Source organism: Solanum stenotomum, chromosome 7, assembly GCF_019186545.1.
Source record: "Solanum stenotomum isolate F172 chromosome 7, ASM1918654v1, whole genome shotgun sequence".
NCBI classification, from domain to species: Eukaryota; Viridiplantae; Streptophyta; class Magnoliopsida; order Solanales; family Solanaceae; genus Solanum; species Solanum stenotomum.
Window position 1 is genome coordinate 58,540,340 of NC_064288.1, and position 13,442 is coordinate 58,553,781.

General features: G+C 30.4%; 1 protein-coding gene across 2 annotated transcripts; it reads left to right on the forward strand.

Annotated features, from left to right (window-relative positions):
- The first annotated feature begins 1,952 nt into the window (after positions 1-1,952).
- Positions 1,953-6,543, forward strand: LOC125871333 (protein WVD2-like 3). 2 transcript variants are annotated; one of them, XM_049551920.1, is made up of 7 exons: positions 1,953-2,112; positions 4,208-4,761; positions 5,006-5,094; positions 5,205-5,292; positions 5,477-5,548; positions 5,667-5,777; positions 5,997-6,543. In XM_049551920.1, the coding sequence occupies exons 2-7, from the start codon at positions 4,213-4,215 to the stop codon at positions 6,291-6,293; spliced, it is 1,206 nt and encodes a 401-aa protein (XP_049407877.1). In that variant the 5' UTR covers positions 1,953-2,112; positions 4,208-4,212; the 3' UTR covers positions 6,294-6,543. The 2 variants fall into 2 exon arrangements, with proteins under 2 accessions (XP_049407877.1, XP_049407876.1); XM_049551919.1 differs by having other exon boundaries at positions 1,965-2,112; positions 4,202-4,761.
- Positions 6,544-13,442: the final 6,899 nt, after the last annotated feature.

Here is a 13,442-nt window from a genome sequence, read left to right on the forward strand (position 1 = left end):
GGAGAAGAACAATTTTGATGTCATGTTTGTTATTTTTCACTTGAATTTTTTGTGGGGAAATAATTTTTATCTTAATAAATTGATCACTCACGAAACGTCAATTTTCAATTTGAAAAGGAAAGCTCAATTACATTTAAAACCGAAAAGACGGTAAACAATAACAAAATCGAATAAACCATTTACATTTACATATAAAAGTTGCAAGTTGTAGTTTTAATATGTTCAAAATACAAACAATTAGAAAATCACATATATATCAACACAAAGTACATTCAATTAGATCACAAACGTCATTTGATGATATATTTGTCTTTTCAATTAGTAAATGTTAAATAACTCACATTTCAGATATTGTATTGATGTGTATTCATATTGAATTTATTTAGCAACAAGCAACTCTCTCTGAATAATAAAATTTGTAAGCTAATTTATTTAAATAAATTTACTAGTACAAATATAAAACATAAAATCAAGAAAATAAATAAAATGATTAAAAGAATTGTAAGGATACTTTTGTCTTTACATAGATAATCGCATGGTATTAAATCTTATGTATTACTAATACCATTAAAATGGAGATTATAGAAATACATCATATAATACCATGTAGGGTGTGTAATTAATCTATGGATTAGTTATATATAAGCTCAAATTTCCTACTAAACATAGTACTAAATAATATCATACATAACACATGGACAATCTCTCTTAATACTCCCTACCAAACGACCCCTTAATCTAGTAGAATTTGTTTTTATACTTTTAGTAGAAAAATCATTTTCTTACTTTTAAAAAAAAAAATTATTTTACTAAAAAAATATTTTAAATTTTTTTTTTAATCAATCAAACATTAAAAAAATTCAAAATATCTTTCTTCGTACGAAACACACATTTTACTACATGACCGACATGGTAATATATCGTCTATTTTAGCAAGTTACAAATATAATGCATATATCTGCTGTCAATTTATGTATATATGGTACTCTAACGACAAGATATATTTTTATTCAAATAATAACAAACATACAAAATAATACGTACATATTTTTAAAAAAGTTTCTTAATTATTTTAAGAAATGATTCTTTAAAGTCATGAAAAATGAAATTACTCCATAACTTAAAAGTAAAATCCTGAAATTATCATACATACATACATAGAGTTTAGGACATTATTAATTTTAAATATTATTTAAAAACTATATTATCCAAACAAATTAGCATTATAGTTTATGATGAATGGAGACAATTGTTGAGTGTTATTTTCTTTACTAATATATTCATATCATGGTCAAAAGGTTCACATTTGAATCTTATATTATTTAAATTATTTAATTTTAGTCTATGTTATAATTCTTGCTTCATTCATATTTTTTTCATTAATATACTAGGAATTTATTATTTTCTTCTTTTATTTTTACTTGTTTATTATATTAAAAATTATCATACTTTTACTTATTAGTTTAAAATTTAAAAGATAAACTATTACCTGCTTTCAATCTACTCTTATTATTAATTATGATCATTTATCAAAATATTAAGTTTATTATATCTAAAAAAGTAATATAATAAAAATTAATTTTTATTTATCACTTTTTGAGAGGCGTGTCTAATAAAATACTAAACAAATAAAAATGATGCATAATGTAAGAAACATAAATTATTATAGAGTGATAAGTACTCATTCTTTGTTAACCAAATATCTCGAGCACTTTACCCCAATATAGTATTTATAGGAAACGAACATTTGTTGTCTTATTATCATCATTATTAGTGGTAGTATTCATTCTATCTGTCCTAGTTTTGATAGACTAAGTTATCTATTATATGTTGTTGATGGAAGGTTGGTAATACATATCACCTGAAATTAGTCAAGATATATAAAAGCTGGTCTGGACACTGTGATCGTCCAAACATTGGTATACTGTATTATTTTATCTCCTTTTTTTTTGTTTTTTTGGTATAGAGAAGCAGCAGACATATAAATATATGAGTAACAGGGACGACCTACATATAGAGACACAGACACCGCTCCCATAACCCGCTGGATAAAGCCTAAAAACACCAAATTTCATACAAACAAAATCAAACAAAGTGGACTCTTTCTCAAAGGTCAGTTACAAAAAAAAAAAAAAAATTCAAACTTTTTGCACATATTGTACTTCTTACTTCTTGGGTTTGTGTTATTTTGATATATTCTTGGTAAAGTTTTGATCTTTTTATTTGTTGCTATTGAGTCTTGCATTTTGGGAATTTGGGTTTTAATGCAATGTGAATTCTTGGTTTAGATCTATGCTTACATTAGGACAGGGTCTCAATTATATGTTCTTTGTAAAGATTGTTTTTTTGGATAGTTTTGGGAATGTGGTATTAAATGATGAATCTTTTAGGGGTCTAAATAGTGAGGGTCTATCGGAAACGATCTCTCTTTTGTAAAAAATGTTTCTTTGGATAATTTGGGGATGTGTTTTTGAAAGATGAAACTTTTTGGGGGTTTAAATACTGAGGTTTTACCCGAGGGTGGTTATTGAAAACAGTCTCTTTATCTTCTCATAGTAGGGATAGTAGGGGTAAGGTCTGTGTACGCTCGACCCTCCTCACACTTCACCTGTGGGATTACACTAGGTTTGTTTGTTTGTTTGTTGTTGTTGTTGTTAGCTATAGTTTTGGTTGGTGTAAGCATTTGGAAGCAGTAGTTGAATATGAAGTCTTGAAATGGGTTTTGAGGTAAAATTTTCAATTATATTCCATTGAAGAAGAACTGTTTTGGAGTCTAGGAATGACTTATTTCCATTAGTTAGATAGTTTGATTCAGATTTTAGAGGTGAATATGGAAGTTAATCGGGCTGCTGAAATTTTGAATGTTTAGTTTTACAGGACACAATTATATGTACTGTGTTGTTTGGTGCTTTTCGCTTATTGAATATAAAATTTAACCATTTTTTTGAGCTCGACTAGATTAGGTCATATTTTAAAATTCAAATTTAGATACTCAAAAACTATGATTTAGCATCAAAATGGCAAAAGACACTTTAAACTGTTACTGAACTTAGTGTGAAATATGAGAAGTATTTAGAACATAGGGGGTAATTAGTTAGATCCCTCGTATAAAGAAATTGTTCTTGTTTTTGTATCCCTTATATCTATTGCTTGTTGTACAGGCTTTTGCCGTTTAACTTTCAAAATAGATAGTCGATTGCAATGAAATGCGTGTAAAATATTCCATCTTTCCTCCAATCACCGTGTCTGGGATCTCCTTAACTAACACAAGTTGTTGGACTCATTGGAATTCTTGGATCTCTTGCAAACTTATGTAGGTTTCTGTTGCCATAGGTTTGCATATATTTGTATATATGGATGTTCTTCTGTCCTTTTCAGTATTATTATTATTATTATTATTATTCTAGTATCTAATTCTTCAATTTATCACTAGTGTTGTTTCTTTGCTTTGGTTATCTTGCTATTTTTGTTGTCAATACTTCACTTTTCTTAGTATTTTCATTGGAGCTTCTTTCACTCTTGTATTTTTTTAAACCTGTTTTTAAAACACTTTTCTTGAGTAGAGGGTCTATTGGAAACAATCTCTCTTACAAGGTAGGAGTAAGGTCTGCGTACACTTTACCCTCTCCAGAAATGTTGTTATTGGATGTTTTTATTTTTATAAGTTGACTATATATTTATATATGTAAATGGACTTTGTAGATATATGCATATGTAAATGGACTTGATAACATAGTGCGGGGAAAGGTTCTGGTGTTATCATTTGAAGTATCAAATTTCCTTTCTTCAGCTATAGTATTATATTTAGTATTAGTATCTTCATATTTTTGCCTAAACTGCACAATCTATCTTTAATTTTGGTATTACAAAAAAGGCTCTTCTTTTATCATCCTATGTCCGTTAAAAGAGCTGTACTCTAAATCATCTCATGTCAAATACATAATGACGTTGATGAGATGTTGGATGATCTTTTGTGAGATAGTGACTGGTGTGAGATTTGGTGTTATGGTAAACATGTGTCGGACTACAAGGCAGCTCTATGGTGCTGGAGAAGATAAAAGCCTTTTCAGATTCAGTGACTTAGGGGTGTTTTTCTCATTTAAAGAAATGAGCAAGTTTAAACTTTTCACGGGATAACATAGTCCTTAGAGAAAATGTCCGTTTATTTTGATGGAATATCTTTCTTATTTATTTTACATAGTTTCAGAGATTATGGAGCTGGAAGTTACAGATATCTGTATGGACAAGGAGCAAAACAGTAGCATAAGTTACTGTGATGGCACTTCTCCAGATTCAAGTTGTATACTTGACAGTAATCAAGATGTTCAGTCATCCAAGCTTATTATTGGGGAGCAAGAAACTGATATGCTGAAAGAGAGTGTTGAAACGAAGGAGTATGAAGTGAAGGAATGCACAGCTGAAGTATCAGTTGAGATGTCCAAACTGTCGGAAGTTGAAAGTACCAAGGAGCAATACACAAAAAGCTCAAAATGTGAGATTGAATCTCCTACAAAGGAGAACAACTCTGAAGTCCGAAAATTAAAAGATGATAACAAGAGATCAAGAACCTCAGTGAAATCAGCAACCAAATCTGCTGGTGGAAACTGCAAAACAAAGTGTACAGTTCCTCAACCATTTGCTTTGGCAACTGAGAAGCGTGCATCTCATGGAACTCGTCTTGTTGGGAATGATGCAGACAATGTCAATTATAAGACACCCGAAGCCAATAATTTGCGAGTCCCAAGTACGAAACAAAACAAGGTTAGTATACGATGCAGATTTTTACCTTATCTGTGAATCCTTATATCATTAAGGGGAGAGGATCCATCAATAGCACTTGATCTTTGAAATGATATTGCCCTTGTGTTCTCTCTTGGCTGATAGAAAAACTCCTCTGAAATGTGTTACTGTTCCAGAGAAGTTAATGCATAGCGATTACACTAGTGTTCTATGGATCCGACTGCCTGTTAATAACTTATTTCATGGCTATTGTATTTGTGTCTAGATCTCATCAGCAGTTGCAACTAGGAAACCGCTACAACCTGATAACAAGAAGCATTCCGATGAAGAAGACTCATGCTCAGTCACTTCTTGGTATCCACTTTCTCCCCTGATTTAGCTTAATAAGGTTTGTGCTATTTCTAACGTGTTCCCTTGTCTTATGATGCTGTGTTTCTGTTTGATAATTTATCCACAACGAGAAGTGCTACACTACCAGCAAGAAAATCCAGGGCCACTGTTGCGTCATCCCCTGTGTTCCGATTATCTGAACGTATAGAGAAAAGGAAAGAGGTAGTTATTGATTTACTGGCTTACTGAAACTTGTGTTTGTTTCTATGTTTGATCAATTTCTACCTTGTTATTCTTCTCATCTTTCCCCTTTTAAATGACAACTAGAACAACAATGAAAGAGGAACTTTCTTAAAGTAAAATGTCAAAATATTGGTTAGTTCTTATATTGATTTCCTCTTTGCAGTTTTACTCGAAATTAGAGGAGAAACATCAAGCATTGGAGGCCCAAAAAGTTCAGTGGGAGGCAAGGACAAAGGTGCATCTTATTAATGCTACAGCTATCACTTATACTAACAAAAAACGAGTAAATGAATATCTTAACAATCAAACTTCAACTATATAACATAATTTTCGTTTGTTCCTTCACTTATTAGGAAGAGAAAGAAACAGCTATAAAGCAACTGAGAAAGAGTCTGATGTTTAAGGCAAGCCCAATGCCGAGCTTCTACCATGAGGGACCTCCACCAAAGACTGAATTGAAGAAGGTAATACATAACACCACTGTAATCAAACTTACATAGATATGTAAATTTTAGACGAGGCATTCACCAAAATTTTGATCTGCAGTATAACATTTACATAGTTGTAACCGGCCTTAAGAGTGTCACACTGCAAATAACATTTCACCCAAATATTGATATCCCTAACTGTCTATGGTATATAACCACCTTCTTATTCTAAATTCTTATTTCTTTGAACTGCAGGCCCCGCCAACTCGTGCGAAATCACCAAGGTTGGGCAGAAGGAAGAGCTGCAATGACTCAGTTGGTTTAGACAAAGGGATGGTGGGAGCTTATGATCGAGGAACTCGCCACAGTCTTGAAGTTAACAATGAAAATGATGCCTTTGGTTCCAGAAATAGGAAAGACCGTATAAATATTCAGAACGGTACTGCCATTTACAAATTTAACAACGAAGCCAATCATGCGGAGGAGATAAATGAATCATATATGACAACGATGCGTGAAGAAATGAATGTGGACATTACCGTTCATTCTTGAGCCTTTTGTGAGTCTTCTAATTTAATAAGATTAAGAACTTATCTTTTCTTGGTTTTGCTTCTTGTTATGCTGTAACAGTTGTGCATTTGACTGCTTTTAAAACTGCAAAAGATTTTTTTTGCAGTCGTCTGTGTAACGTTTATTTATGAAGTGTAAATTTCTGTAAGTTATTTCCAATGCTTGTGTAAAGAGACTTCATTTTCTTGTAATCTATTTATGAAGATACTGGCTATCGTTCAATTTCTATTTATTTGGAACTTTCACTTTGTACATTGCATTTTTAATTATAACATGTCTATTGCAGTTTTTCCTTAGCGATCTAAGTATTATCTGTCTGTCTCTTGAAATTATTCTCATTGAAGCCTTGGTGTAGTCAGCATTCCAGGTAATGAAGTTCACAAAAATAAAGGGATGTGTCATGTTTATTTATTTGTAACGTGTAGTTTGCTAGACAGGTCCTGGATTTAAACTTGACAGGATCAATGTTCTTATCATGAACTCGTTGCACTATTGAAATAATTGGATCAGAATTTAAGATTTGTTGAATTGTTAGTGTTTTTTCACGTATATATTTGTATTTTGTCTTGAAAATACTAGTTTTTGTTTGTTCAAAAGCTCCATTTGACCCTAAAAGGACGGAAGGGTCTGTGGCCACCGTGGAAACAAAGTGAGGAAAGGCCCTTTAAGATGTTATTAGTGATACTGATACATAAACTATTGCTTCTATCAATAGGGTAAATCACTAGTCAAAATAGTCTTGAGTCTTTTAGTTATGTTTGTTTTTGAATCTCTATATTGTTGTTTTAAAAGTTGACTCTAAACATTAGTTTATGGATATATGTGCTTCAATTGACTCTAAACTATGTTTCTTAAGGTCTTTTGAGTTGAATTTAGGTACCATCCAGTAGGATGTAATCTAAGAAGATATCTTATCGATCATCGCTGGTTTGTCAAGTTGGTACACTTGCTCTAACTTCACCAGTTTCAACTCCTAAGTTTTCGGATGCTTGTGAACCTTGTGAGCTTGAGATATGGTGCTAAACTCAGAATTAAAGATCTATGTTAATGCTGGAAAATTATACTAGTTGTACTACCTTATTTCTTTATTATCTAGAATGCATTTTTTGCAGTAACTTAATCATTGTGCTGGATATATATGGAATTCTGCAATGTGAAATATTTACTCTTTGTCCCTCACTGTCTGTTATTGAGTTCTATTAGTGTAATGGCCCAGTCCGCTAGTGATATTGTCTGCTTTGTGCCTAGGCCTGCACGACTTTAAAACGTGTCATTAGTTGGTAAAGTCCATTTACTTTTATACCCAATATCTCCGATGGGGAACTTTTAATCTTAAGTTGGGGTGTCACAATTAGTCTCTATAGATTTAGCCCCTTCCTTTGTCAACTTGATATGCCTGTTGAAGCTATTTTGCTCTTACTCTTTCAAAAAATGGTAAATGACAATTATTTTTTCAAGTACTTGGTTGATTTCTTGCTGTGTTGAAAGGCAAATGGTTGACGGTTTCAATTTCGGATAAAGGAGGAGGATAACAATTAGTACCAAGGTAAAACTTTTGTTTTGTAAACTCAAAAGCTAACTCATGAGGCGAAAATTATCTAAGGAGAAACAGTCTATTTTCAACAGGTGGGCTTATCCTCAAGTCATCGAGTGACATAAAATAAAGGGAAAATTTTCAAAATAGCAATATTTTAGCTTTTAATGGGACTCTTTAGCAATAGTTTCACTATTTATTTAAAATGTCAATATTTTAATTTGTTAAGGATTGAGTGATGTATTTATTTTATTTTGATTAATTTGAAAGAATACAAATAATTAATAACTGAATAGAGAAAATCATGGAACAAAAAATTTCAAAAAAGGTAAAAAAAATTTAAAATTTAACATCAGTTACGTTTTTGAAAGAGCATGTGTTGCCATTTTTCTTTCTAGCGTTTTTTTCTTTGTTCTTAAGAATTTCAATTTTTTTTTTGAAAACAGTAGTTTGTATTTTATATCTTATATGAGTGGAAGTGTTGGAAAATTTCTAATGCCCTCTGTTTTGGATATTTAAATGTTTTAACTTCTTTGAATATGTGTTCATCCGAAATGTATTCGAATACCTAATGATATGTATAACTAATTTAAAATACAAAAAATGTTGGTATTGATTTATGATGAATACAACTCTTTGGCATTCTAGTTCAAATACAAAAATAAAGGCAGTTGTGTAGTATATACCAAAATATAAATACAAATTAGTTGTAGATTGAAATGATATTGAAAAATACAGTTGCGATGAATACATATATAATACATAAGCTTATTCAAAATAAATTGTATTTATATTTCAATATCCAATTTTATTATATGATTATTTCACTTTAAATTTGCAAAAAGTATTTTCTAGCATAGTTTTTATTTGAAATATCAAGTTGTATTTCAATATCATTTTGTATATCAAACGCAGAATGAATACCAATAATTTTGTATTCCCCTTCTTGTAATGTATTCGTCGCACAATTTTATATATTATGTATTCATAAAATGATATTGCTTTAGCCAAATAAAATACAAAATATGTCTTACTAAGTTTGTATTTCAAATATCAGGTTGTATTTCAATATGATTTTGTATTTCAAACGAAAAAATGAATACCAATAAGTTTCCATTTCCCTTCTTATAATGTATTCGTCACAATTCTATAAATTATGTATTCAATCATAATATATAGAATTGTGACGAATACATTATATACCTATTTAAATTAATACAAACTAAAATAGAAATACAATATTTTAAAATAAAAATACAAATGATGAGTAAAAGAAAAACAATTGACAAACAAAAATTAATATGAATACAATTGTGGTATGAATACAATTTTGTAACCTTCTTATTTGACTTTGTCTTTCTTCTTCTTCTTCATCTACTATGTTCTTTTTTCCGATTATTTTCCATCAAAACCGAATCTGAATCCGTATTCACTTGTGCATTAGTAACCCTATAAGCAAAATTCGAAATTATTAAATATGAATGTATAAAAAATCAAACAATATATGATGTATGTGTGCTAATGTAGTTACTACAATCTACTAAATCTCAAATATAAAAACAAAATTTTTGATAATTTGAATTTCGAAATTATCAAAAATTAGAATGTATTAAATATCAAACAAAATAAACATACATATGAATTTCTAGATTCTCCAAAATCTGAAAAATTAAAAGAAAATCACAAAAAAAAATTGAAAATCATAACTATTTGATGAATAACTAAACAAAATCACATAAAATTGAAAAATTCGACTGGAAATCCGTAATATATAGAATCGGTGATTTAAACATCAAATCAAAGTAAATCAAAATGGATGATGGAAATTACCTTGCCAATCGAGAAATCTGCTTGAATTAATAAATAGATTTCATTTAACAATAAAGAAGATTTCTTGATGAACAACAATTTAGCACCTTGAAGAAAGATAAACTTGAAACGCGAAAGATGGGGAAGAAACGTGAAAAGTGGGAAAGAAATGTAAATGGAGTTGAAAAAAGGTTAATGTGTATTGGTTTAATTTTTTTTCTTTAAACGGTTATTAATATATAATTTGATCCAATATAGGACTCTTTCCATAAATAAAATTAATTTTAAATACTAAAATCTGAATACATATTATTTTATAAAAATATTGTCATTCTGCCATTTTAAATAAATAATTTAAAGTGTTGTTATTTTAACTAATTATGTTAGATATTATGACTTAATTGTTAATTTTCCCTAAAATAAAGCCTTTTTTTGATAGGTGGGCTTATCCTCAATCCCATTTAGGTTTTCCAGTTAAATCAGATGTTTGCCGCCTTTCTTTTTGATACCACGTCAAGAAAATAGATTTTTGACTTAACTCAACTAGAAAAAATTAATTCATGGGACAAGAATTACCTAAAATCATGCAAGGAAACAGCTGTTAATTCCCTTGACAATTACACCAACCATAGAAAGTAGAATTATTGCTTAATTCTAGGTTGTAGCTCCAATCATAGCTATATCTATAAGTTTCTCTAAAATTATTGCTCAAATAGTTTTTTTCTGAAGTGATCATTCAATAATTAAGCTTCTAAAAGGAAGCATAAACAAGAAAAGATTAGGAACTTACTGTTAATGACAATCTTGTAGTCAAGATTAGTATCCCTAAGACATAGGCAAGTTTGAGTTATATTGCTCAAACTTTTTAAAAATATTATTGGGTGTGTCAGCATTTTTGGAGGATTTGACACGAATATATTAACATTTTTGATGAATTTGAGCAATGCAAAATCAAAGTATTATTTCTAACCTATTGAATACCAATTGGTATAATGGCTCTTTCAAGATTTGAAAATGGACTTGCATTTTTTTTTTGGAGATATAACATGAATGAGATAACATTTTCGAGGAGTCTGAGCAATATAGGATTTTAAGTATTGAATCCAACCCATTGAATATCAATTAGCATAGTGTCACTTTAAAGATTTTAAAGTACTTGCATTTTTGGAGATCCAACATGAATACATTTTTGAAGGAACATAAAATTTAAATATTGAATTCGACTCGAGTACCGGTTAGCATAATGTCATTTTCAAGATTTTAAAGTGGACTTGACTTTGAGGACATGAAGTACCATCTAACATAGTTAACATCACATGATAACCACTCCCCCCCCCCCCCCCCCCCCNCCCCCCTCCCCCCCCTCTCTTTTTTGGGCCATTTGTACTTTTTCATCCTGTTATGCCCCCTACCTAACTATCCTTCACTCTTTTGTTGGGCTTAGATCTGCCAAACCTTTAATTAGGCAACTGGTTTTTGCCTTTTCATTCAAGCTTGGAATCATTCTATCTTGGGACAACAAAAGAGGGTTGGTTCAGTTTTATCTCACAATATTATTATTACCAACATGAGTTGTGGTGCACTTTTGGGAGTGCTTCACCCTTAATCAGAGGTCTCGGGTTCGAGCCCTGGGTATGGAGAAAATCTTGTTGGGAGCGCCACCCCCGAATGGGCCCTGTTGAGCGCGATCCGGATTTAGTCGGGGAGCTCCAATGTGGGCTCCGGACACAGGATGGAAATTTTTTTTAAAAAAAAAAAGGGACAACAAAAGAGAAGACGACACTCATTTTCTTGTCTATAAGAATTTTGCACATTTAGATCTAACATAACTTCGTTATAAAAATGACTCATATATATCCCTATTGTTATACAAATGGCTCACAGATGTGTCAAAAGGATCATATAAACAGATAACGGTAGAGGTATATGTAGGCCATTTTTATAATGGTAGGGATATATGTGTTCCACTTTTGTAATAAGAGGTATATCAACTCTGAATGATAAAGTTGAGAATTATATGGGGCTATTTTCCCTTAATAATAGAGTATTTTTCCTAAATAATGGATTATTGATTAAGTGAAATGTTTACACATGTAAAATTATAGTCCGTTGTAGATTTTTGACGTGCAACTTTTGGTATTTTTTGTGTTCATTACAGTATTTTATGTTGCGGTTTCTAAAATTTGATGAAACTTTTATGGTATTTCTGAATATTTTTCACGATTCCCTCAAATCTAACAAATATAATTCATGAAAATATTTGATGAAAATTAAATCACCTTTGATATACTTAAAAATATACTTGATAGACTATTTTGACCCTAGCCCAACCATTACTAACCTTTTCTTATTTTTTTCATTTTCTACTTCTTCCTTTTTTACTAATAATAGAATTGTTTAAAACATGGATTTATAGGGTGGGCAGGGTAGGTAGGGCTAAATGCCTTGATTGTTTAGACTTGTTGCTATATATTTGTCTTCTTGATGACCAATATATTGTTAAGAAATGTTAATTTTGGAGTTTTTAAAATTATAATTAAGAGGGAAATGGTCTTTAACTCCAACTAATTTAACTTGTAAGAGCCAAATGGTCTAAGTAGTTCCCCTAATTAATCAAGTTTATCCTTGAGTTGTAAAATTATTTGATGGTATACTCTATATATACCCATAATCTTTCTTAGCAATATATAATACTTTATTTGTCTCAATTTATACGACACTTAGTTCCAAAAGAATGACATATTTCTTTATTCAACAAATATTTAATGAAACTATCAACATTTTCTCATGTTGGGTCCACTTATTTGGCAAAAGTCCACAAATAAGTACTCTTTGTAACGGTAGTTTTGGAATATTGTAAAGTCTTCTCATATTTCTTAAATTATGTGCTCAAACAAATTGAATCGCATAAATTAAAACGGAGAAAATATTAAATAACAATTGTCAATTCTTGAAAATATGTTGTTATAAAATTCATCTTAATTAATTATGAAGACAATTGATCTTTGACTATCCCTAAATAACAAAGTTTATATAGACCAATCATTGTAAGAAGCAAATAGTAATTACTCTCCCTAGTTAAAACTAACCCAAATCTTACACTAATTTAAATTATTCAATAGTTATTTTTTTGTTACCATTCAAAATTTAAATGATTTCTTAAAAATAGAAAAGAACTATAAAAGTATTATTAGCTAGAAAAATAAAATAGGAAAATAGTCATTTTTCATGTATAACTAAGGGACCTATATATATGTCATGCATCCTTACTACAACTTCTACTTCCTACGTCTTCCTTCTCTTCTTTACTCCCAAGTGAAATATTAGGGGAAAACAAAGATATTGTTGAGGAGAATGTTGTCTGGTTCGAAATCATTCTATAGAAAAGTGTGGTGGATTCAGTCATGGGTTTCAAGATCGTTAAACCTTATATATGTACGAAAAACAAGTACAATATATATTTTAGACCCTAAAATGTCTAAATATATTCTGAATCCATCATAGATTAGATCGTTTGATCAATCAATTTATTGAGTGATTTCGGACCAGGCTTCATTCCCCTCAACTCTACGAGTTTTTCATCGATATTGTGCCATCCAAGCACTAGAATCATACATGTTTTTGTCTATAGTTTTGTATATCTTGTAGATATATTATCTTGTGTATATCCTGTGGATATATATACTGCTACTTCTTCTTCTTCCTCCTCTCTTTACTCCAAAGTGAAATATTAGGAAAACTCCAAGATTTTGTTGAGGAGAATGTTGTCTAGTTCGAAATCATTCTTT

What these genes read in the sequence shown, in the direction of transcription:
- LOC125871333 (XM_049551920.1), top strand. Translation starts at nt 4,213, where the DNA reads ATGGAGCTGGAAGTTACAGATATCTGTATGGACAAGGAGCAAAACAGT. An exon ending in CAAGTACGAAACAAAACAAG is followed by an intron (nt 4,762 to 5,005) that starts GTTAGTATACGA and finishes ATTTGTGTCTAG; the next exon opens with ATCTCATCAGCAGTTGCAAC. An exon ending in TCATGCTCAGTCACTTCTTG is followed by an intron (nt 5,095 to 5,204) that starts GTATCCACTTTC and finishes CACAACGAGAAG; the next exon opens with TGCTACACTACCAGCAAGAA.